A 21,614-nucleotide genomic window follows, 5' to 3' on the forward strand; every position below is an offset into this window, starting at 1 on the left:
ATTACAAGGTACATATACATTGAAAACAGGCGAATTCTGTAATTGTCATTGTCACAAAATTTAAAAATTGGAATAATATCACATTTTTTGAGAACGCAAATTAAAAAAAGGTGACTTTCTGGAAACTCTGTTGCCAGATCAAGAGACTAGAGGATCGTTAAGAAGTTGGGATATTCTGGAAGTCACCTGTGGAACCACTGGCGTACAGCAGCGGGACAGACCCAGCAGCACATATGTGTGTGGGGGAGTCACAGCCCGTTCCGTTGGCAGGATCTGTGGGCATGAGCAAGGCAGCTGGCGAGAAGCATCTTCACAAAGTGTGGTATTTCTGACATAGTTACCTGTTCTTTCGTAAGATTTTCTAAAGTTCTATGTCTTCCATGCCCATCATGATTTGTTGAGGAGTGTAATAAACCACAATAAACTAGGTTTATTCCCAGAAATTCTGCATAACTTCAGATTCACACTTAATATCACTTAAGTCCAACTTTTGTAATATCTCATTGCTTTTTGAGCTACTGACAAAGGAGCTTGTAAGAAAGCTGTTCCCCATGCAATCTCAGAAGCTCCGTGGCAGTATGGAATTGTGGGAAAACTATGTCACTATTTTATTGGCTAATGTGTTTTTACTAGATAGCTTTCATGTTGACATGGTCCCATGTCAACAGCAGCAGTCTCTGGAGAGAAGATATGAATTTGATTCAGGAAATGCTGACTTCTAAAGCCTTGCAACAAGCAAAATCATGATGAAAACATTTTGTGGGAAAATGAATTATATGTTGACAAGTGTATATTTCTTTTCAAGATTAAAATAAAAGTGACTTGCCATCTTTTAAAGGGTTGTCCTAATGCAAAAATCCCTCTTTAAACATAACTAATTTAAAGTACTACATTATCCTGTTACAAGCAGCAAATATAAATATGTAAACATTTGTCTTACAGCATTTTCCACAGTAATCTTTTTCATTTGATAAAATATTTAAGTTTGAACATTACAACTGATATATAAAAAATTAATTTGCATAAAAATAGCACATTCATGGGAAAAATTCTATATATAAGAATTTCATCAGAACTAAAATATGGGCATGTCAGTTCCTGTTCACAAATTTTTAACATTCACCTTAATCAACCACACTCACTGGCACCACTAGGACTAGAGCTGAGGAAGGACCCACCCCTAGGAGGAGAGGGGGAACAGGGAACAGGGGCACTGTTAAAAAAGATGCCCGTGGCACATTTCATCTTGGGGACAGCCACTGGGTCTACACATTGACCTCCTAACAAGGCATTTGCATTGTGGGGACAGTTTCCTTCATTAGGTCAACTCCAAGCTTAGATGAGCCTTAACAGGGAAGAGTTTCCTTGGGATAAGAAAAAACATAGGGGAGTTGCAGCTGACTCAGCCTTTGCACCCAACCTCTCACCTCCACAACTGCTCTTCCACCTGCTATTATGCTGTTCCTGAGACCTCCTCCCCACATCCCCCCTTGGGTATTTCTTAGTCTGTCACTTATAACCATCAAACTAATTCAAAATGACTGAAAAATCTGAATGGCCTGAAAAACTGTCCTATATCTAAAGGTTGTACTACGTATTAAGTAAGAAAATTCCACAAATCCCACCTGATGATCCAAATATATGGTGTTCCTTTGAAGATGATGTGAAAGAATTTCATTCTAGTAGGCATCAAGAAACAATGGGGTAGAGAGAGGGTGCAGAATTCATGAAAAGGTCATTTTAGAATAAGAAAAACAGGTAGTTCACCCAAGTTTTTATGTCATAGTACATGACAACTCTCACACACATGCTCCCTGCAAAGGGGTACAAATGATGTGTCAAATTATTGCAAAATTAAACTTAGCTTTGTAAGAAATTAAATAGACATGCAAATAAGCTGGAATATTAAGCAAAAAAAAAAAAAAAATCCCTTCAAATGGCTTTAGCAGTTTCATGTTAGAAGCTTTACAAGTTCATTCTGTTCTGCAATAAGGTATGACTCTGAGTTTTCCCATATACGAGAGGCCATTAAACCCTTTGAGAAATGTTTACATGTTCCTTCTTTTAATCAAGGACAAAAGAAATATCTGCAAACTAGATGTTGACATGAAAACGTCATTAATTTTAAAACTATAATCAATTTTCAACGTATTACTTTACTGGCACTTACAGGATTTTGCAGTGTCTGTTTTACCAGATGTGGAATTTACAGCAATTGGTGAGAAATTGCATGCATTTCCTTCCTCACAACCCCAAGTGGGTGAGTGGGAGGCTAAGAGGAAATGCATCATCCCTGTATCTTCTGTCCAGCCTGAGTAAACCAGTGAATTCTCAAAGGGTCAGTAGGCAATCAGGGCTCCGGCAGGGATAGTATGGGGCATGCTCAGCACTAATGACACCAACTGGACGCATTAATGAGTGGCTGAAAATTAATGGCATACACACAGACAAGCGTCTTCATAGCTGACCTTTGGGCTGTGGGCCTCAAGTTTCAGCTGCATGAGCTGCGCTAAGGTGTGCTCCCGGATACTACTCAGCTCAGCCTGCTGCCGTCTCAGCTTTATCAGCAGCAGTGTAAGCTCCTCTGGCTGAAGCAGTGCAATTTAAGAATCCAAACAGTGGAAAACAGATTAATTGTTGTCTTAAGTGACAGATATTAAACCAAGATGTCTTGGCAAGTTTGCTCTTATTGTTGACATCAAGCACAGTGCTCAAGCACTATGCTGATAGGTCTATATAAATGCAAAGACATCTAGGGAGACAGAAGGAACACTGTTACTTTAAGGACACTGCAAAACCACAGCATACCACAGCATGTTCTCAGAACTTGCGAGTGGGTATTCAAAAGTTAAGTCTAAAAAGCACAATGCAACACACCACTGTAAAGGTTTGTCCCTAAACCCTACTGAAAAGATGATTAAAAGAGATGCTTAAATATGACACCTAAGACTTCTACAGCAAGGGAACAACACCTGCAAGCCCCGCGCTGTCAGGGGACAGAAGGTAGGTAGAGAGGACTCAAGTTCATGGACAACTTCTTCAAATTAGGGAGCTCAGAGCCTGGGGCCTATTCATTGCTTCCCGGTTCTACTTTTACTTTATTTTTAACATTTTAAAAGGACAGGTTTATTACCAAAAGGAGAAAGAAAGGAGGAGGTGGGGGGGGGGGGAGAGAGAGAGAGAGAGAGAGAGAGAGAGAGACATGCATAGATACAGATGGGCAGTTTGGGGACAAGAGCTGCTCACTTGTACTTTTAAATGCCACTGATGGTGCTTCCCTGGGATATTGTATATGACCGAGAGATGAGTTGTTATTTTTTAAGGAGCAACTGTATTGAATACACAGAAAGTTCACATCGTTCCTCACTCTGGGGGGAGAAGAGAGAGCCTTTTGTTTCCTGACCAGTTACTATGATCGCTAAGGGAAACACATTTTCAAAGGCAGGGGAAATTCCTCAACAGGCCAATCTGATATATTTTTCTTTGCTAGAAACGCAGTAAAGTATGGTCACAGGCAGTTTTACAGGCCATAAAACACCACTGGTGCTTCTGTGGACCCTGCTATGATTCAAGGCTGCAGACAGGCCAGAGGGAGCTGCTCCTCAGTAAGGGCTGCCCTGCTCTTCAAGCTTCTAGACTGGAACGTGCCCTTGAGGCTGATTTGTTTTGCCTCCACCACAACACCTCCCTAGCGCTCTCTTGCTCACTGCCTGTTGCTTTGTTTTTATACAATTTTTAAGGGCTGGAAAGAATTTTTAATTGTTACTTGAAGTTCTATTGAGATCATTGCCTTCAATATGAGATAAGATGTCCATAGTAAACCACACTTACTACTGCATCCTTTAGGTGAAACTGACTATATACATCAGACACTGGTCTTTTATATTAAACCGTCAAAGAATGTGTGTGAGAGACTTTAAAGGAGAAATAGCATGGCAAAAATTAGCTTCTGCTGTCAGGCTGGGTAACCCTCTGACCTACTGAGGGCAGAGCAGTTCATGTTTTAGGATCACATTAAGCTCTTGAGGTATTGCCAGAAAGAAAGGTAGGGTGGAGTCAGAAATTAGGATAGCCTACAACTCAGAATGGTATTTGACAGAAACCTAAAAGGAGAACTCTTAAAACTCCCATTTATTATTTATGGAGTTAAAAAAATAGTTTTTAAAAGGGATAGAAGGTTCTAGGAAGTTTACTAGACCTGTACATTTTGAGGTGAAATAATGACGCACATTTAACTACCACCAAAAGTAGGAGAGGTGGTTAAGTACATTTTACCCAAATATCCACTAGAGGGAGCAAGTACAAAATTTTATAATACAACATTTAGTATTATCTTATGATTTACCTGTTTGCGTCAGACCTAGAAGTAATTCAAAATTCCAACACTGAAAAGTTTTTTAGTTTTAGTCAAGCAATGTCTATATAACACTTAATCAATAAACCACAAGTTGTTTAATATTTAAGAAATATTAAAAAATATTTAAGAAATATTTCCTTAAATCTAAGTTTGTAAGAGATGAAAAAAGAAATAAAGGAATGTCTGCAAAACACACATAGGAACAAATTGTTTTGATCACTGCAAGAAGAGAATTTTAAATAGAGAACTGATATTAGGTCCTCAAATCACATCTTCAGTAAAATGGACACTACCTACTGATAATAAAGCATAGTTTCCCTGGTAAAGGATGGATTAAAATAAGATAATGCAAAGTCCTCCTTTCTCTTTAAAATGAAGAGTAATAGTGTTCTGGTAATTTAATTCCTTTGTGATTGTGACACTGACAATGAAAAAGGTAAGGAAGGACAAATATTGGCTGAACCTAGTATTTTTAGTCTTTTCTGCATAAATAGAAAAACCAGCTTGTTTGACTCTCTAAATTAATCTATATAAAAACCCACATGAGAAACTTCTTGGTAGGCCTGTAGTTTGACTACACACGCTTGCTTGCTGGATCTGATCCACTTATTCAAAGGATGAGGGAATTAACAGCAAAGTAAAGAAACCCACTCAGGTTAGACAATACACCTTGAAAATACAATCCTATAGTCAGACAACCAGATACATGCATTGAGACACTGAAATGGCTATGCGATTCCAAATTCTCATGGTAAGTGTCTCTTCTACAAAAGCAGTAATGGTTTTTCTTTGGGAGGTGCCTCCCTGACTTGAAAGCTAAGTCAGATAAATGCTATCAGGTGCAGGGAGAGCAGCTGGTAAAGAAGGAGCCATACTCACCGTCTTGCCTTGGAGGGTCTGGGGACTAACAGACTGTAAAGTCAGGCCGGCTGGCATTGACCGTCTTTCAGGCACATAGACATGCTAGGAAATAAAGGCACAACATGAATTCTGTGGTGAAGTCTCAGTCTTGTCAACATCAGTGATGAGAAATCTTTAATTCATATTATAAAATACCATTAAAACAGCCATAGTGCTTATAAATAGGTACTACTAAACTCTCTTGACACTGCTGGTGAGCAGAGTGAATCCACAGTTTAGCTCAGTGTTCTCAAGCTCTCTGGTCTCATGACTCCTTTACATTCTTAAAGAGGAAATTTAGTGACTAGCGTGGCATTGTCTGACAGTTTGGAAAACCTCACGTCTGCTGGATTCTCACATTTGCTTCTGGTTTCATTCTGTTGTGATGGTCCATCTTAGTGGAAAGTGCTAAGTGGAAGTGTGTATGGAAATCTCCACTCATTATGTGTGATGAGGAAAGGGAGGAGAGTTTGAATTTTTTTTTTTTTTTGTAACAGCAGAGATTCTTCTTTGATACCACACAGAAGCCTGATGTGTGTTGCTCTTTTAAAGGTTAGTGGCATCTGAACCCAATCAGTGACTCATACTCTGTCGCATTAACCTTGGTCTAGCTGCACTTCAAGTGACTTCTGTAATATCAACATCACTGGAAAATGCCAGAACTGTGACTTATGCACTGGTGTGCTGCATTGATGCATTTCAGTATACACTATCAGTAACTCACATTTGTTAACACCACCCCCAATGTGGAAGTACTGGGGAGCTGGGACCCACGCAGGGGCGGACACAAGAGCTCCAACATTCTAATTTTTGCTTCAAAGTTCAAATGTTGTCATGAAGTGACAGACTCACATTTCACTTTGAGATACCAAGTCTCGACAACTATAGTTTGTCATTTGTTTTTCAAATGAAATGGTATGTTGGGCTTCCCTGGAGGCCTAGGGGTTAAGTCTCAGCACTATCATCCCTATGGCCTGAGTCAATCCCAGCCAGGGAGCTGACCCACATGGTGCAGCAGACCTCTTCTGTCTCCCCTCTACTCCCTTCAGCAGTGTATTTCAGTCAATCCCCCTGGTCTGCTCCCCACTCTGTCTCTGGTGAATCCTCTTACTTTCCCTTTACCCCGTACGTATCTCTGGCTTACATCCCAGCTCTTCTACTAAATAAAGACATACTAAAAAAAGAAAAGAGAAAAAGGAAAACATAGCAAAAATAAATAAATAAATAAATAAAAATAAAAAGCACCAAGTTGGAAAACAGTTTTGGGAGGAGGAAGAGGAAGAGACAGTCAGTTGACGAGCTGGTTAGAGCACACATATTTCTTAGTTGTTCAAACAGGTGAGAAATTTTGGTCAAGAATATGAAACATATTAAAAACAATGAGACTATGTAATTCAGTCACTTTTCAATCACACACAAATAAGCTGTATTGGATCAGATTTCTCTTGACTACTGTCTTCATTTTTATCAAATGTGATTTAAACCTTTGGATATATAAAGTGACAGAACATTGAATTTTATTACAATGGCGCTCAAGGTGAGCCCTTTTTCAGTGAGGTGAACTAAAGCGTCCTCCGAAACAAACTACTGATGAACCTATTAATCACTACTGAATGCTTCTTTACAGAACTATCAAGCACATGCTTTATGCAATAATGCAAATGAAGGCTTCAGCCTGTCAGAAGGGTAAGAAAAGTTCCATTTTAAAATGGTGTAAGGCAAGCAATAATTTAGAATTGAAAAGAAAAAGCCGGGCCTCCCCGGCAGCGCAGCAGTTGAGTTCTGGGTTGCAAAGCTGCCTGCAGCCTCTGCGGCGCCAGTTCGATCCCCGGCTGCTCCCCGGCCACCGGAGGAGGGTCCCACATGGCTCGCAGACCTCTCCTGCCTCCCACTGCTCCCCTGAGCAGTGTACTTCGGTCCTTCTGCCTGCTCTGCTCCCCGCTCTGGCTCTGGTGAATTCTCTCACCCTTCCGCGCTCTGACTCTACCCAGTGCTTGTATAAATAAATAAATGAATAAATAAAATCTTTAAAAAAAAAAAAAGAAAGAAAGAAAGAAAAAGAAAAGAAAAAGCCAGAAAAATTCCTTTGAATTCTAGTTCTAGGATAAGACATTAGGGAACTGGTCAACTGATAAAAACTATTGCTCATTGATGCAAAGTGCTCATTGAATTCACTTCAGATAATTTTTGAAGTGATGCTGAAGCCAACATAAGAGACAAATTGAAATGTGATCTCTACTTTCAGGTTAATTTTTAGAAAGCAATCTCCACCAGGCAACACTGTCATTCGAATATTAATTGGTGCAGCTACGGAGATGCTTGAATGTTTCAATATGTTGTAGAGTCAGCTGGTTAGGGCATGACATGGGCACTTTTATCTTAGCAAAGAGCAGAGCCTGAGGCCAGACTGCAGGTGTGCCAGAAGAGGGCAATTGTCAGATGGCATGTTGTGAAGAGCCTATGCAAAGGCACGTGGCCTTCACCTGCAGGGAAAGCTAATGAGATGCACCATCGAGCAGAGGAGGAGCAGGACTGTCTGCTCTGAGGTTCTGTGCTCCCAAGAGAAAGTGGCACAAACTTAGGTTTTACATGTGGGACACTGACCCTTGGAGTCGCCTTCCTTCAATTTTTAAAACAAGAAGAACGCTGCCGTGTTTACCATCTTCTCCCCATTTTCTTGTCTCTCATCTTGGGAGAAAAAGATGGGCGTGCTAGAAACAAAAGGCTCATTGCACAGAGCAAAGTAGACACGGAGGGGCTGTGGTTACCTTGGAGGGGTGTGCCCTGAGTCTGCGGTCTATCGTCACGTCTCCTCTCTGAATCGGGGAGGACACTTCCGACCTGTATGTCCGCTGGGGTGAGTAGCCCTGGTAGGCGGCGATGGAGCCGTGGGAAGGGGAGGTGGGAATGGAGTGCATGGTCTGGTCGGAAATATTGACCATGGTTTTGGGACTGGTTAAGGTCCCGTGTCGAGGAAGGGTGCTCTGCTTGTTATAAAACTGTCGCTGCTGCCACTCGTAGAGCTGCCACATGGTGTCCCCGCGCATGGACCGCCGCTTGTCCTCCGCCCCCGGCGCTCTGTCCTGGGTGGACGGGGTCACGCTGCAGATGCTTTCGGGCCGGGTCTTGCTGTTTCTAGGGAGTGTCCTGTAACCTTCAGGGTAGCGGGCCACAGGCTGGGCTCGGTGGCTGGGCATGTTCCTTGGTAACGTTTGGTAAGAAATGACTCTAAAAGGGAAGAAAAATGGACTTGTAAAACTGAAGCAGAGAGGAGTTACTTTCCTGATTCTAAGAGTACATTCTTTTTCGTCTGTTGAGTAAAACATATATACCAGAACTCTTATTTTATGAGATCTAATTATTACATGAGGTGTAAATTAATGAGCAGATTTTCATCCTTTTATGAAACTCAACTGGATGGTACAAACCATAAAAAAGAAAAAAGAAAAAGAAAGAAATTCAACTGTATGGATTCATGCAGCAAACCATATCTAAGTGGCTGACACTAAATTCCAAATCCACACAAAATATAGTGTGGTTTAAAATATGAAGAATATTGGGGCCTCCCTAGTGGGGCCGGTGTTAAAGTCTCAGCGCTATCAAGTTAGCCACTGCGACAAGAATTTGATCCCTGCTCAGGGAGCTGACCCACATGGCGCAGCAGACCTCGCCTGTCTCACCCGCTGCTCCCCTCTGCAGTGTATTTCAGTGTATCTGCCTGTTCTGCTCCCCACAATGTCTCTGGTGAATCCTCTCACCTCCTGCACCTTTGGCCTATACACCAGTTCTTATATGTATAAATAAATAAATCTTTAAAAAAAAGTATGAAGAATACTGTATTTCTTTTAGCAGTAAGGACATTTAAGATGGAATCTCAAGTCTGTCTCCATAGCTTGTTTGTGATTTTATGTAAGTAAACTTCTAGAATCTCATTCCATAAATCTCACTAGGTCAGCGGGGACAGTTGACAAGTATGGGCAGGAGTCAGCTGCCGAGTGTGCCACAGAGGGCAGGGCTTCAGTCTCTGCAGGTGTTAAGTGATAGGTTCTTTCATTTCCTTCAAATGCATGACTATTTGTGGGAAGAGGTACATTAGTACCTTTGTGGCTAGGCTAGCTACATTATGTGAAAAGGATTTTAAAAAGTCAAATAAAAATTCTAAATAAAGCTAGCATTTTTGCTTCCCTATTATCTTCAGAGATACATATAGTTATGATTCCGATTATAAATGCAAACACAGTAACACTTTCAATAATAATAACTATAATGAAATCGATACAAAAAGGCAATAAATTATAAGCATTCATTTATGCTATAGAGACCTCCATTGGCATAAGTTTATATGTTTAGCAATATCCCATTATGTATCCTTATCCAAAATGTTAGCATTTTGTATTCTAAATATCAAGTGTAGTTCAGTGGACCAAACGTGGGAGCGATGGGACCCCATTAATGGGGTCTCTTGACTTCTTTCAATGTTCAGTCAACACCTTTCTCCTACTTGCTTTATTTTCACCATAGAGCATATTTTTCAATTGTGCATGCCTAATTACACAACATTTTGTCACCTCCTATTGGGTGTTAAAATGTCAAAGATGTTGATGATCACATGGATCAGGAGGTTTTGACTTGATGTGAAGTTACTGATCTGGGACTCTTAATACCTTTTCTCTGCTTGATCTCCCTTCCTACGCCCACCTTCTCTCTTAACACAGAAACCAGAAGCTGGAAAGAACCCAGAATCTGTAACCACTCAGCCATCTGCTGAGGAAGTGTGTGAGCCGGGGAACTTAATTCCATCCAGGCAGCTCTGCACTGGCACTGGGGCAATTCACCCCAGTATCCTGGGCTTCCATGGTCATTCCTAACTTCAGAACTATCACAGAGTTGTTCCTATGCAAAAGATTCAGGATTAGACACTCACCTATATTATAGAGGTGATATAAATAAAATATAAATAATGGTAACTTCATACCCTGTTTGGAAATAAGTGAAAAAGAAAACAAAAACAAACCGCTTAAACCCATATAGGGAAGGGACATACATTCTCAATCTAAAACACACACACATAAACTGCTTAAGCTAATGCTTAAGTTCCAGTTTAGAAAATCTAATTCCACCGAACACCTCTGTTAGTGCTCTGAAGCATTCGTAATGTGTGAGCTCACCCCCGTTGCACAGGTATTTACTGGAGTTGCAGCACCACATGGTCATGAACAGTGGGCTCCTGTTCTACTCAGCTTGACCAGTTACTGATCAGGAAGTTTAACAGGCTCTTCTGCCATCTCTGGAACCACTTTTGGGGAAGTTGAATGGGAAGTTAGGTTACTATCAGCAAGTTTATGTTTATCCAACTTGCTTTCTAGCATTTTGAGACTTGTTTTTCAGAAAGCACAGTTTCCTTCAGTGGTTTTCTTTCCTCAAAGGAATTCAAATGAAGCAAAATGTGATTTACTTTCAAGTGCAAGCTTAAGAAATAAACACTGCACCGGGCTTAGGCGCCATCCACCACGGCTGCTTGTCACACCATGCAAGTGGCCGCTGAGCCAGGGCAAGAACTCTGCCACACCCCAGAAGCTTCCCAATTAAACGAAGCCTCGTCACAGAAATGACTTTTCTTGCCATCAAAGCAGTACTGGCGTCACTGTTGTATGGGTTTCTACTTCTGTGAAGTAAGAGTGACTATGACTGCTCAGTTTACCTCTACATACACCTGCGTATGAAGACACTTCTAAACAATTTTTTTTGACCACTGTCCTGCCTTTTTCTCACCCACTCAAGGGCTTTTCCTTCCATGTCCTCTTGCCTTTATTTCTGGTCTCCTTTACAGTTCATGCCCACACCGCCCATCCTTTCTCCTCCTTTAGGGCAAGGGTACGCTGGTTTTTCCTCTGAGTCTTTATTTCACCTACTTTCCTCCTTACCTTTAAGTACTTTCAAGTAATGATGACGTCCAATTCCTTAGCTGTGTCCAGCTCTCTCTTTGGAAATGCAGACTACAATCACCTCAAAGTTAAGCCCCTTACCCTTCTTGTCCTCCCAAATCTTGTGTATGCAGTGAAAGGTACCCCTTTGATAATCAGGCCAAAAGTCAGGGCGTCCTTCATCATCTCCCCCAATATCTCAAGCTAATACTGAGAGACTAGTGGCAATCAAGCACAGTTGGACAACCAACTAGTTGGCCGACTGTATCTTGAATGCACCCCTCTTCCTCCACTTCAATTTCTCCAGTAACTATTGAGCTTTGCCACTTAATTCTCTGGATTCCATGGCCAGAGTGGTTTTCATAAAACACTGGTCTGCACACTACCAGCTTCTCATCCCTCATCACAGCAGCCACCTCTGAGCCGTGCAGCATGTCTTTGGATTCTTTTTCCTGTTCTCTAGACCCATCTCTCAGACTGCAGATCTCTTCCTCCACTAAGACTGCCTGAACTATTGGAGGGCACTGCTGGTCCCTGCAATGGGACAAACAGCACTTGCTGCTCCTTGCTGGATCTGTCAACACATTGCATTTGCTTATTTAACTCTCCTCTATTAGAGAAGAACGAGGCTCTATGAGAAGTATGGACTTTCTCTTCTCATAATTTTACCTTCTGGCCCCACAATTAGCATATAGTAGTTACACAATAAATATATGACAGGACGAGCAGGCGCATGAATGAATAGATGCGAGAATGGGTAACTATCATGAGTCATGTTGAGTTTGAGAGAGATGAGGAACGAGGCTGAGAACTAGAGATCACAAGCCTTTCTCCAGCATGTCCACAGAGGACCCGCCTCTGCCTCTTGGTGTGGCTCCAAGTCCCTACAGGGCAGGGAGTGTGAGGACAGGATTACACAGGGGTGCAGGCTGGGAAAAGATAGGGGAAAAAGGGGTGGAGACAGGCCTCCCAGACAAGCACTGTCTCTACCCATAAGCTCAGTTTCTTCCCCTTGGGCTGGACCAGGGTGGAAGACTCCTTGTCACATAAGGTTTGATGACCAAACAAGTGTGCATCTCTGGAACCAATCCCCACCAACACCGCATGGAGACACTTGGCTCATGAGCCATAGAGACAAGACACTTACCCCCTGGTTTCTTCCTCAAGGCCCCTGCCCTTCTGGATTTTAATCCACTGTTCCAGCTGCTGCATGGAGTTCGTTCGCTGTATGACCCGGTCAGCCTCTGCGTGGACAGGGCCTGCACTGGAGTGAATGCCGCCTCGAAGATCTGCCAGGCTGATGTTGACTGTCCTGTTTTCTGAACTGTTCATGTGGACAGGCCTGTAGTGTCCAGCCGGCGCTGGGCATGTGGAGCCACCGTCATATTCAGATGGCAGAGAGTTCAACTTCACGCTATTAATTTTTGTTAAAGGTCTATCTTGACCATCCTTCTGAAACCCGTATTTTTCGGCCTCTAGTGCCTTCTTTTCTTCATTTTTGCTCATTTCCTTGTTTTTCTGGTTGTTCTGGACCTCTGGTCTAATTAGTACTCTATGGTTGGGAATGTTATTGATTTCTTTAGCTGGTGCATTTTCAGAGGTAACCTTGTCCACTCTGAAATTAGAGAAGGAGATCATAGTATATCAGAGGAATTAATACACATGTTCTTTCCCGGATTCAATCTTGGAAAAGTGAAAAATTACCTTTGACTTTACCAAGGACCTAAGAGGGCCCAGAGAACAAGTCTGCACAGATCCAGGGTTGTGGTATGAAAACTCAAGCACAACACCAAAATGTAGGAATAGAAAAGGGGAAGGGGGCGGAGGGGAAGAAAACAAAATATACAGTGTATGAAGTACTGGAGGATTCAAAGTGACATGTACCCTACCATTAGAAATGTGGAAATAAGTAAGACCATCCTCTGACAGTGAAACCACAAGATCACACAGTGTGATCAGCACCAGTCACTAGAGATAAGCAGCATGGCCAGGAAATGAGTGTGGGGCCCTCGAGATCTGAACCCTATGGTTGATGCCTGAGCCTGGGTTCAAGTTCTCAGAGGTAACCTGCAGCATGGCCTCTATTTCCAAGTGCCTCGACCTCCTCTGCAGTAAATGGGGTAACTGTTGCACAAGCTCATTGGATTGAGGTGAGGGCCAGACCAGCAAGTCACTGGTGGCCACCAAATTGACTGCCAGTATCATTCCATCTCACCAAGTAATTCCAGAGCAGAACCAACTCCACTGGCTCACAGGGCATGCCTGGGTATCCAACAGTTTCAGTGCTCACCATCCCAGCTTCAATATCGAGGACTTTTGATGAGACCCAGCTTTTCTGAGACAAATCACTTCTAGGCTCTGACAAGATCAAGCTGAGTCTAAACCTGCATGAAACTGTCAAGATAATGCATCCCTGGGAGCCTTGCCGGATCTGCCAACCTTCCACGTTTCACTACGGAAGGCTGCAAGAGGACCCTAGGTGAGGCCCCAATGCCAACTTAGTGATGTGTAGAAATTACGTAAGCCACACAGAGACAGCTACATCGTAAGAGCTGGGAGTATGATCAGTGAGGAAAAAATTGAAAAGAAATGGGGTTATTTTTCTTGGAGTAAAGTTATGGACTATCTCTACATTTAGGTGTGGGGCAATATTAATATTAGACACTAGGACAGGGCTATGAAGTGATGTTCCTTTGAGTAAGTCGTGAAGATTTACACTAAACACCCATTAGTCCTTGTTAAGTTCAGCAGGGGTGGTGGTTTTGACACTGAGTATCATGTTTGCTTCTGCAGCACATATACTAAAATTGACATTGACTATCAAATATATGAAAAGATATTTTAAACTTAGTTACTTCTAGTTTTATCTGAAGCTATTATTTTAAATTAGAACTGTGTTGCTTTTTATTCTCTCTATGCTTTCCAAAGACCTGTCATTCCAAAGACACATGATGACTTTTCTCTAAATGGAACAAAACTGATTCAGAAATGTATGCCAGGATAATATAAATAATGTGGAACTTGTGATCTAATTAGAGAAAGTGACATATTAGTTATTGCAGAGGATACATGGAAAAACAAAAAATGAAAAGAATGGGCTTGGAGATGAAAATTACTCAGCGGCTATAAACTGTGCTTGTGTTTTTTAATGTCATCAGTGCTCCCACACTAAGGGACTATGACATTGAAATTCACAGGTTAAAGTGTATAAATTTAAAGAAGAAATGAGCTCTCTAGGTAAAAACGATGTTTTATCTCTTAGGTGACATGCCCTGATAAATATTTCTAAGTATTCTGGCCATACAGGAAACAGAGCCTATTACCTTAAAACCAAGGAAACAAAAGCTCCTATATTCATTATCATAACGACTAGGTACATTTTATTTGAATAATTAAAGCTAATAGGACAGGAAAAAATGTCAAGAGCTAACAAGAGTTAATTTCTACCATATAATGGCGAACACCACCAGGATAAGTGGATTTCAGTAATTCCTGGGAAAACTGAGCAAATTACATTAATACAATCGGTTAAAAATTGTTATGGGTACAAAATCATCTAAGTAATAGGTTGCCAGAAGTGAAACCAAAAAATGGATTGTCATTTTTAATCACCTTAAATTATGAGTATTTACTCTTTTTTAAAATGAAACTTACAAGAAAATGGAAGTTGAAATTCTAAAATAAGTATAATATACAACACTGAAAAAATCTGGAAATTACATATTTTAGTTACTATATTGTCTTCTGTTATTCTAAACTACTCTCTGGAATTTTTGACTCTATAGATAGAATATATAAGAGTCTCAATTGTTTTCACCTACACATTTCCCCTAGTTATCAGTGCTCATCTTTATGCCCACTCAGGTCTTTTTTACACATGGAATTTCAAAAGCGGATTTGCCTCTTATTAGCCCCTAACCTAGAATATATATAAGGGTACTCTTTCTTAAAATTAGGGCCCCTGAGTTCAAGCCTGGGCATCTTCCTTTCCTCTCTCGAGTGTCCCTTAGCTCTTTGGTTTAGCTGATTCAGACTTGAAAAGAGGGGAAAATGCCCAAATCTGCCACTTAGCATCTTCCTATATAAGATACATACTCAGTTGTCATTGACTGAAAAAAAATTTAGTTGTATCACAGCTCTCTCTTCCCATTATAGGAAAATAATTTTTTTAAAGAGTATCATTCAGCTGCTATTTACATAGTCTTAGAAACAGATTTCCTCTCACTAGTTCTTAATATAGTTGAATATTAAAATGATTCATATGTTCAAACAGAAGGAAAATAACAGATTAATTTTAACAGTACATATTTATATATTATATTACCAAGGACTCTGAGTGTGGGTGTTTCAAAAGAGAGGAGATAGGATCCACCAAAAAAGTAGATATACTTAGAAATCTAAATGCTTGATGAACTATTTTCTGAAAATCTTTATTACAAAACAATCAGAGTGAACCCAGAAATGCTGAAGAAATGAAACTCATCAACATTTTCTATTGCAACTTACTAAACTTCAAAAAAATTACAACATAAGGCCTCCCTGGTGGTGCAAGGGATTAAGCACCACACCATGAAGCAATCCGCAGCCTCTGCAGCACAAGTTCAATCCCCAGCCAGCCAGGGAGCAACCCACATGGGGAGGCAGACCTCTCCTGTCTCGCCCGCTGCTCCCCTTAGCAGTGTATTTCAGTCAGTCTGCCTGTTCTTTTCTCACTCTGTCTCTGGTAAATCCCCTCACCCCTCTGCATCTCTGGCCTATACCCTAGCTCTTGTATGCATAAATAAATAATTCTTGAAAAAAAAATTACAACATTATAATATAAAACACAATGAAATTACTTCATAAGTATAAACTTTCCTCTAAAATTTAGGACCTTAAGAAATACTGTCTTGTGTAGGTTTAAGACAACAATCAAAAAAATGTACTTACCGGAAATTAAAGGTAATTCTGTAAGAAGAAAGAACATTCAGTTTGAATTTTAGGATTCTGGATTCACCCCGGTATACTCATAGGTGAAAATGAGTGAAGAGGAAAGGTAGGGTAAAGATGTAGGTGGGTCTCAAACTAACCAAAGGTGCATTAATTTAATATAGAACATGAATTAATTTGTGCTCTCTGAGGGAAAATGATTTCATATAATGACTACTAAAATGATATGTGCTATGATAATGACATCCCTGCAAGGCATGGAATAAAATGTAGGTGGAAATCACCACTGTTTCCCCTACAAGCCTGTACCTTTTCACAGGTTCTGTCTGTACAAGGGCAGCATCTAACATGGCTTTCATCCACAATTCCATTTCCTTTCCTGTATCGGTGCAGAAATAATAGGTCCGCATATTTGGGTGGGCTGCCTGATTGAAAAGGACACGATCACTTTAAATAAAAATACAGGATCTGTAGGAGGAAAAGAAAGAAAGTTAAGTGGCTCCCTACATAAATCACCACTATCAACTTTCAAATAAAGCCAACTTGCCTTATATATACGGATATGAGAATGAATGACTTAAGAAAAAGATAACTTAGAGCCTCCCTGGTGGCACAAGGGGTTAAGTCTCAGCACAATGAAGCTATCAGGAGCCACTGCAGCATGAGTTCGATCCCCGGACAGGGAGGTGACCCACATGGTGCAGCAGACCTCTCCTGTCTCGCCTACTGCTCCCCCAGTAGTATATTTCAGTTAGTCTGCCTATTGGCTCCCCACTCTATCCCTGGTGAATCCTCTCACCAACCCCATCCCCACACCTCTGGCCTACACCCCAGCTCTTGTATGCATAAATAAATAAATCTTTAAGAGAAAAGAAAAAGATAACTCAATCTTAAAAAATAGAGAAATATTAACTTTTATTCTACCTTCACCATTTTTCTTTCAAAATTAAAACCAAAAGGTACATGGGAAGGAAAAGAGGTTAAGAAGTGAAGCAGCAGCCTGTGCCTGTTCCATGAACAATATCCACATCAATTTCAACCTCTTTTTTCAAGAACATTCTGGCAGTACCAGCAACAAATTGCAAAGTACACATGGTAGCATGTGTTAGCAATTCCTTTAGTCCTTAAAAGGTGCTGCTGTTGCAGTATTTTGTCTAATATGTATAGACATCTCTACCTAAACATAAAAGGTTTATAAGTGATTCACGATGGTATTTTTCGTGAGCTTTCTTTTGAGTTTAAAGAGTTAAAATGTATTTATTTTGGGTTCATGAGGAAGAAGGCCAATGGAGACAACCGTTAAGTAGACTTTATGTTTTATGGTGAAACAGAAGGAAAACAAAGTAAAGATGAAGCTGGTGAGAGTCTGTGAACCAAGACATGGGCACTGAAGGCTCAGCTTGGACCCTGAGCCGACAGAGACCTCACAGCAGGGGCAGCTGTGTCAGGAAGAGAGGATGAAGCAGGGAGTTTTGTGGGGGAAACAATCTCAAATTCCATTTTAAAGTGCTGTTATGATTTCCAATTAGATACTCAAAGACAAGGGAAAATAAACAAAGGCTATTTCAATATAGAATGAGGTAAATGCAAAGTACTAAGTATGTAAGTTAGTCTGCTAAAAATAAAAAGATGAGAGGAATAAATCTGGAGCCTCACGCTTTACTCTAAGATTGCAACTATCTGCCTGACTGATGTCAAATTAGCTTCTCCAAGTTTTTTTTTCCCTTGAAGAATCAGGATATAAATAAATTCAATGCGCACTATAATAAAAATAACTCCATAAGCAACAAATCTCCCTGGCACACGTAAGAGATACAAAACCATCAATGTCTGTCTGTGTGGGTTTTGGATAAAGGAATAAAAGCCATGGTGCACTTTTGTGATTAATGGAAGGACAATGGGCTGGGGGCTCAGAGATTCAGCTGTAGCCATAACTTTGACCTGAACAAATCATACCCATGCCTGTCATCTGTCAGAAGGAAACACTTACTACCTAATGGCTAAGTTCACTACCTAGATTCAAGTTACCATCACTGTGTTTAGCTGTTTTCTATGAAGTTTCTACTTACCATTTTGATAAGCAGTAGCACCAACATCAACAGACTTAGTAATAAAAGTGGCTCACAAATTCAGAGGAAACACCACCACAGAAGAGAGAATTTGAAACAGAAATTACTATTCTTATTATATATAGAACAAAACAAAAATTAAATAAATACTAAGGAAATGCATTTAGCAAGTCACTTTTATTGCTATTTTAACAGTCTAGCATTTTTAATGAGTCTGAAAACCTAGCAAAATCAGAACAAACAGTTCTGATTCTGTATTTGCCAAATTGATGAAAAAACAAAAACAAAAACATTAACCCCCGGCCTAATAAGCGATAATATCACACAGTTCTACATGTAGATTTTATAAAGTTATTATTTTGTCAGTATTAAACTTTGCTATGACATCTCAAAATATTTGTTTACCTGGGTCACACTGTTAATAAAGTTTATTGAATATGAAGTTACCTACAGGTCTTTGCAGGTATTCTCATGAGGCTGGCTATCTATCACTGTCCCCTCCACTATACCTTGCCTGCCCTTCTTTCCTCACAGTTAATAGTCTAACACATTAATTAGCAAAAGTTGTATATCAGTCACAGTCGTATAAACAGTTAAATAATGGCATTATTACCCTCACTTTTCTCTTTTCCCTTAACATGTTATCTCTACTTAAACCCTTTAGAGTCCTTAATTTAAAATTGACTTACAGAATAGATAACCTCTCAAACTTATCTCAGTCATAAGCAAGTAAACAGCAAAGCACTGTTTTTGAAAACATAAAACAATCAAGTGGGGCCTCCCTGGTGGTGCAGGGGTTAAAAGTCTCAGCGCTACCAAGCTATCACCAGCCACTGCGCATGAGTTCCATCCCTGGCCTGGGAGCTGACCCACAAGGCCCAGCAGACCTCTCCTGTCTTATCCGCTGCTCCCCTCAACAGTGTATTTCAGTAGATCTGCCTGTTCTGCTCTCCATGCTGTCTCTGGTGAATCCTTTCACCCACCCCCCACCTTTGGCCTGTACCCCAGTTCTTGTATGCATAAATAAATAAAATAAATCTTTTAAAAAAACAAATGAACATAACAATGGCCTCTCACTTGAGGGTGTCCCATAAATAAGCACATCACAGAGATGACAGGTAGTGTCAGTCAGGCGAGTGGGGCTCAGGCCTGCTAGGATTTATTAAAAATTAACATTTCAACTTCAATATTTTCTCTATAGTACCTGATGTGAATGACGTACTTCAAACCAAGAATATCTCTGCAATAGCCTATAAAATTCTGAGTGTATATTAACTGTGTTAAAAAACAAGTGCTTGACTCTTATAAAAACTCTCTCTCCCAAATTTATTATGTATAAGTCCATACAGGAGCCTTTAAAAATATTACAGTGATAACCAAGACACTCACAGCTATATTCACCATTATTAGCATTCTGACACATTTGCTTTATCTAGAACTATCTGAAAGTATAGACATAAAGACACCTGGACCTCTAAATATTTGCACACATGCCTCTTAGTTGAAGAGGCATTCTCCTATGAGACCACAGCATTAATACATTTTAAATAGAAAAATGACTGTAAAAGAAACTTATAACACTATTCACATATTGACAGTAATCAAAACAGAATAAAAATATATGATTTCCTTACCTTAAAAGCGTATTTGCGGTTAATGTGATCCTCAGAGGTAAGCATAGCTATCTGAAAACTGGGTAATAGTATGCTTCCCAGGATACCTTCCTCTTTCTCATCTGTGAGATAATTTAATATCTGATTAGAATATTAAATGTCCCCATGAAGCAGAATAAATTTTCTCAAAACTTATTTAACATTCTTATTATAAATGAACTGAATTCACTTATTATTTAGGCAGTTCTTTTTAAGGTCTCAGGGGAAAACTAAATAGTGGAAATGTATACACTTATTTATTTTCAACAAGTTTCCCTATTCTAAGCACATCAGAAATTGGTCCCACAGTTGGGGAAAGTGTCAATTAGACCCCCAAATAGCCTATATTTGTTTGGCATATGCCTGCAGCCTATGAAGCCCTTTAACATGTGGTTCACTGGAAATGCATTAGCATATCAGTAACGACAGAGAAACTAAAATGTGATTCCAACCCACATTTATGGTAGGATTTAAATGCTCGCTCACAACTCTCCATCTGGGCTCAGTGTCTCACTGATGAGATTTTCCTTAACTTTCCCACATTAAGCTACCCTAGGCCCCATCCATCCACTGTCAATACCTCTGAGAATTATAAATGTTTTAGTGATTTACGTATGTGTCCATCACTTCGCTCTTCCCAATAGAATGTAAACTCCGCAAAGACATTCAGAACAATGGCAGTAGGGGCTCAGAAAATCTCAGAGTATACACACAAATACATCCTTTAACGACACTTTAAAAATGACATGCTTGTAAAAACAAATAGTCTTAAAGGTTTGCTTCAACCAGTCATTCTAATACACAGTAAAATTATGGGAAATAAATCACAGCCTTACAAGACAGGCACATAAAATACACACGGGCAAATGACAGCACATTGATCTTGGCACCGGACACACTCACATTACTGACTTGCTGCTTGGAGGCAGAGATGTTTTATGAAACTTGAAACACAGCGTTCATTGTAAGAGATGCAGAAGACCAGTTAATAGAGCTGTGCACCAGGTTGGTGAACTCACCAATGAAAAGAACCACACATGAGAAGTAATTCTTGGTATGCTTGCCATGTGTGTGTGTTTTTTTTTTTTATTATCATAAACTTAATGAGGGATTTTATTTATTTCCCCTCTTTTCTAGAATACATGATGAACATTCCAAAAGAAAAAGTTGCATTAAATAGATGCAGCTTCCTTATCATTTTTCTTAACGATGGAACAAAATTTTGCTTGTACCCTACTGTGCTCATTCTATGCAGCTCACTAATGCAAGAAAGAATGAACAAAGCACAAATTTAGGCTAAAGCTTAAAAAAGGATAGAAATCAGTTTTTAATCACAGATGACAGAGACTTAAGGTAATTTAAAAAGATGTCATGTTCTAATTTCTAATCCAATGTTATGTTTATGTAAAGCACATAATCAGAAACAGTTTATGAGATCATCTCTGCTAAAAATCATTTTTATCAAATAATTTGTAATTCTATGTGGCATAATTGGAAAAATTAACTTTCCCAGTGACTTCAGCATACAAGGAGAAAACCAAGGGCAGGGTGACTCTCCTGGGCTATCACGGGCTGTGTCCCAACCGATACTGAGAGATCTTGGGCAGGTATCTCGGTTTCATCATCAACGGGGAAAACAGAACTTAACCTCCAAGTTGTTGTGAGCGTTAAATGAGTTCACCGTCCTAGGGAACTCAACAATCACCCCGGCCCACAGTTAATGTTCAACCCACACTCACATTATTTATGTTATGGCTCAAGGTGCTCACATAAAAATCTTAAT

General features: G+C 40.1%; 1 protein-coding gene across 4 annotated transcripts in view; it reads right to left on the reverse strand.

Moving 5' to 3' along the window:
• The window catches only part of PLEKHA5 (pleckstrin homology domain containing A5), a gene marked incomplete at its 3' end in the record, with an annotated part of 223,792 nt that overhangs the window by 50,192 nt on the left and 151,986 nt on the right, over nucleotides 1–21,614 (reverse strand). Inside the window, exons 8-15 of one of the 4 annotated variants that reach the window (XM_084256206.1) lie at nucleotides 19,814–19,914; nucleotides 16,420–16,535; nucleotides 16,111–16,128; nucleotides 12,329–12,796; nucleotides 8,026–8,485; nucleotides 5,237–5,320; nucleotides 2,469–2,588; nucleotides 1,626–1,679 (exon numbers count right to left, since the gene is read on the reverse strand). In XM_084256206.1, coding sequence (XP_084112332.1) covers nucleotides 1,626–1,679; nucleotides 2,469–2,588; nucleotides 5,237–5,320; nucleotides 8,026–8,485; nucleotides 12,329–12,796; nucleotides 16,111–16,128; nucleotides 16,420–16,535; nucleotides 19,814–19,914 — 1,421 coding nt within the window. The remainder of the gene's footprint in view (nucleotides 1–1,625; nucleotides 1,680–2,468; nucleotides 2,589–5,236; nucleotides 5,321–8,025; nucleotides 8,486–12,328; nucleotides 12,797–16,110; nucleotides 16,129–16,419; nucleotides 16,536–19,813; nucleotides 19,915–21,614) is intronic. The other 3 variants (XM_084256205.1, XM_084256207.1, XM_084256208.1) reach the window with 3 other exon arrangements.

Source organism: Talpa europaea (genome assembly GCF_964194135.1).
Source record: "Talpa europaea genome assembly, chromosome: 15".
Taxonomy (NCBI): domain Eukaryota; kingdom Metazoa; phylum Chordata; class Mammalia; order Eulipotyphla; family Talpidae; genus Talpa; species Talpa europaea.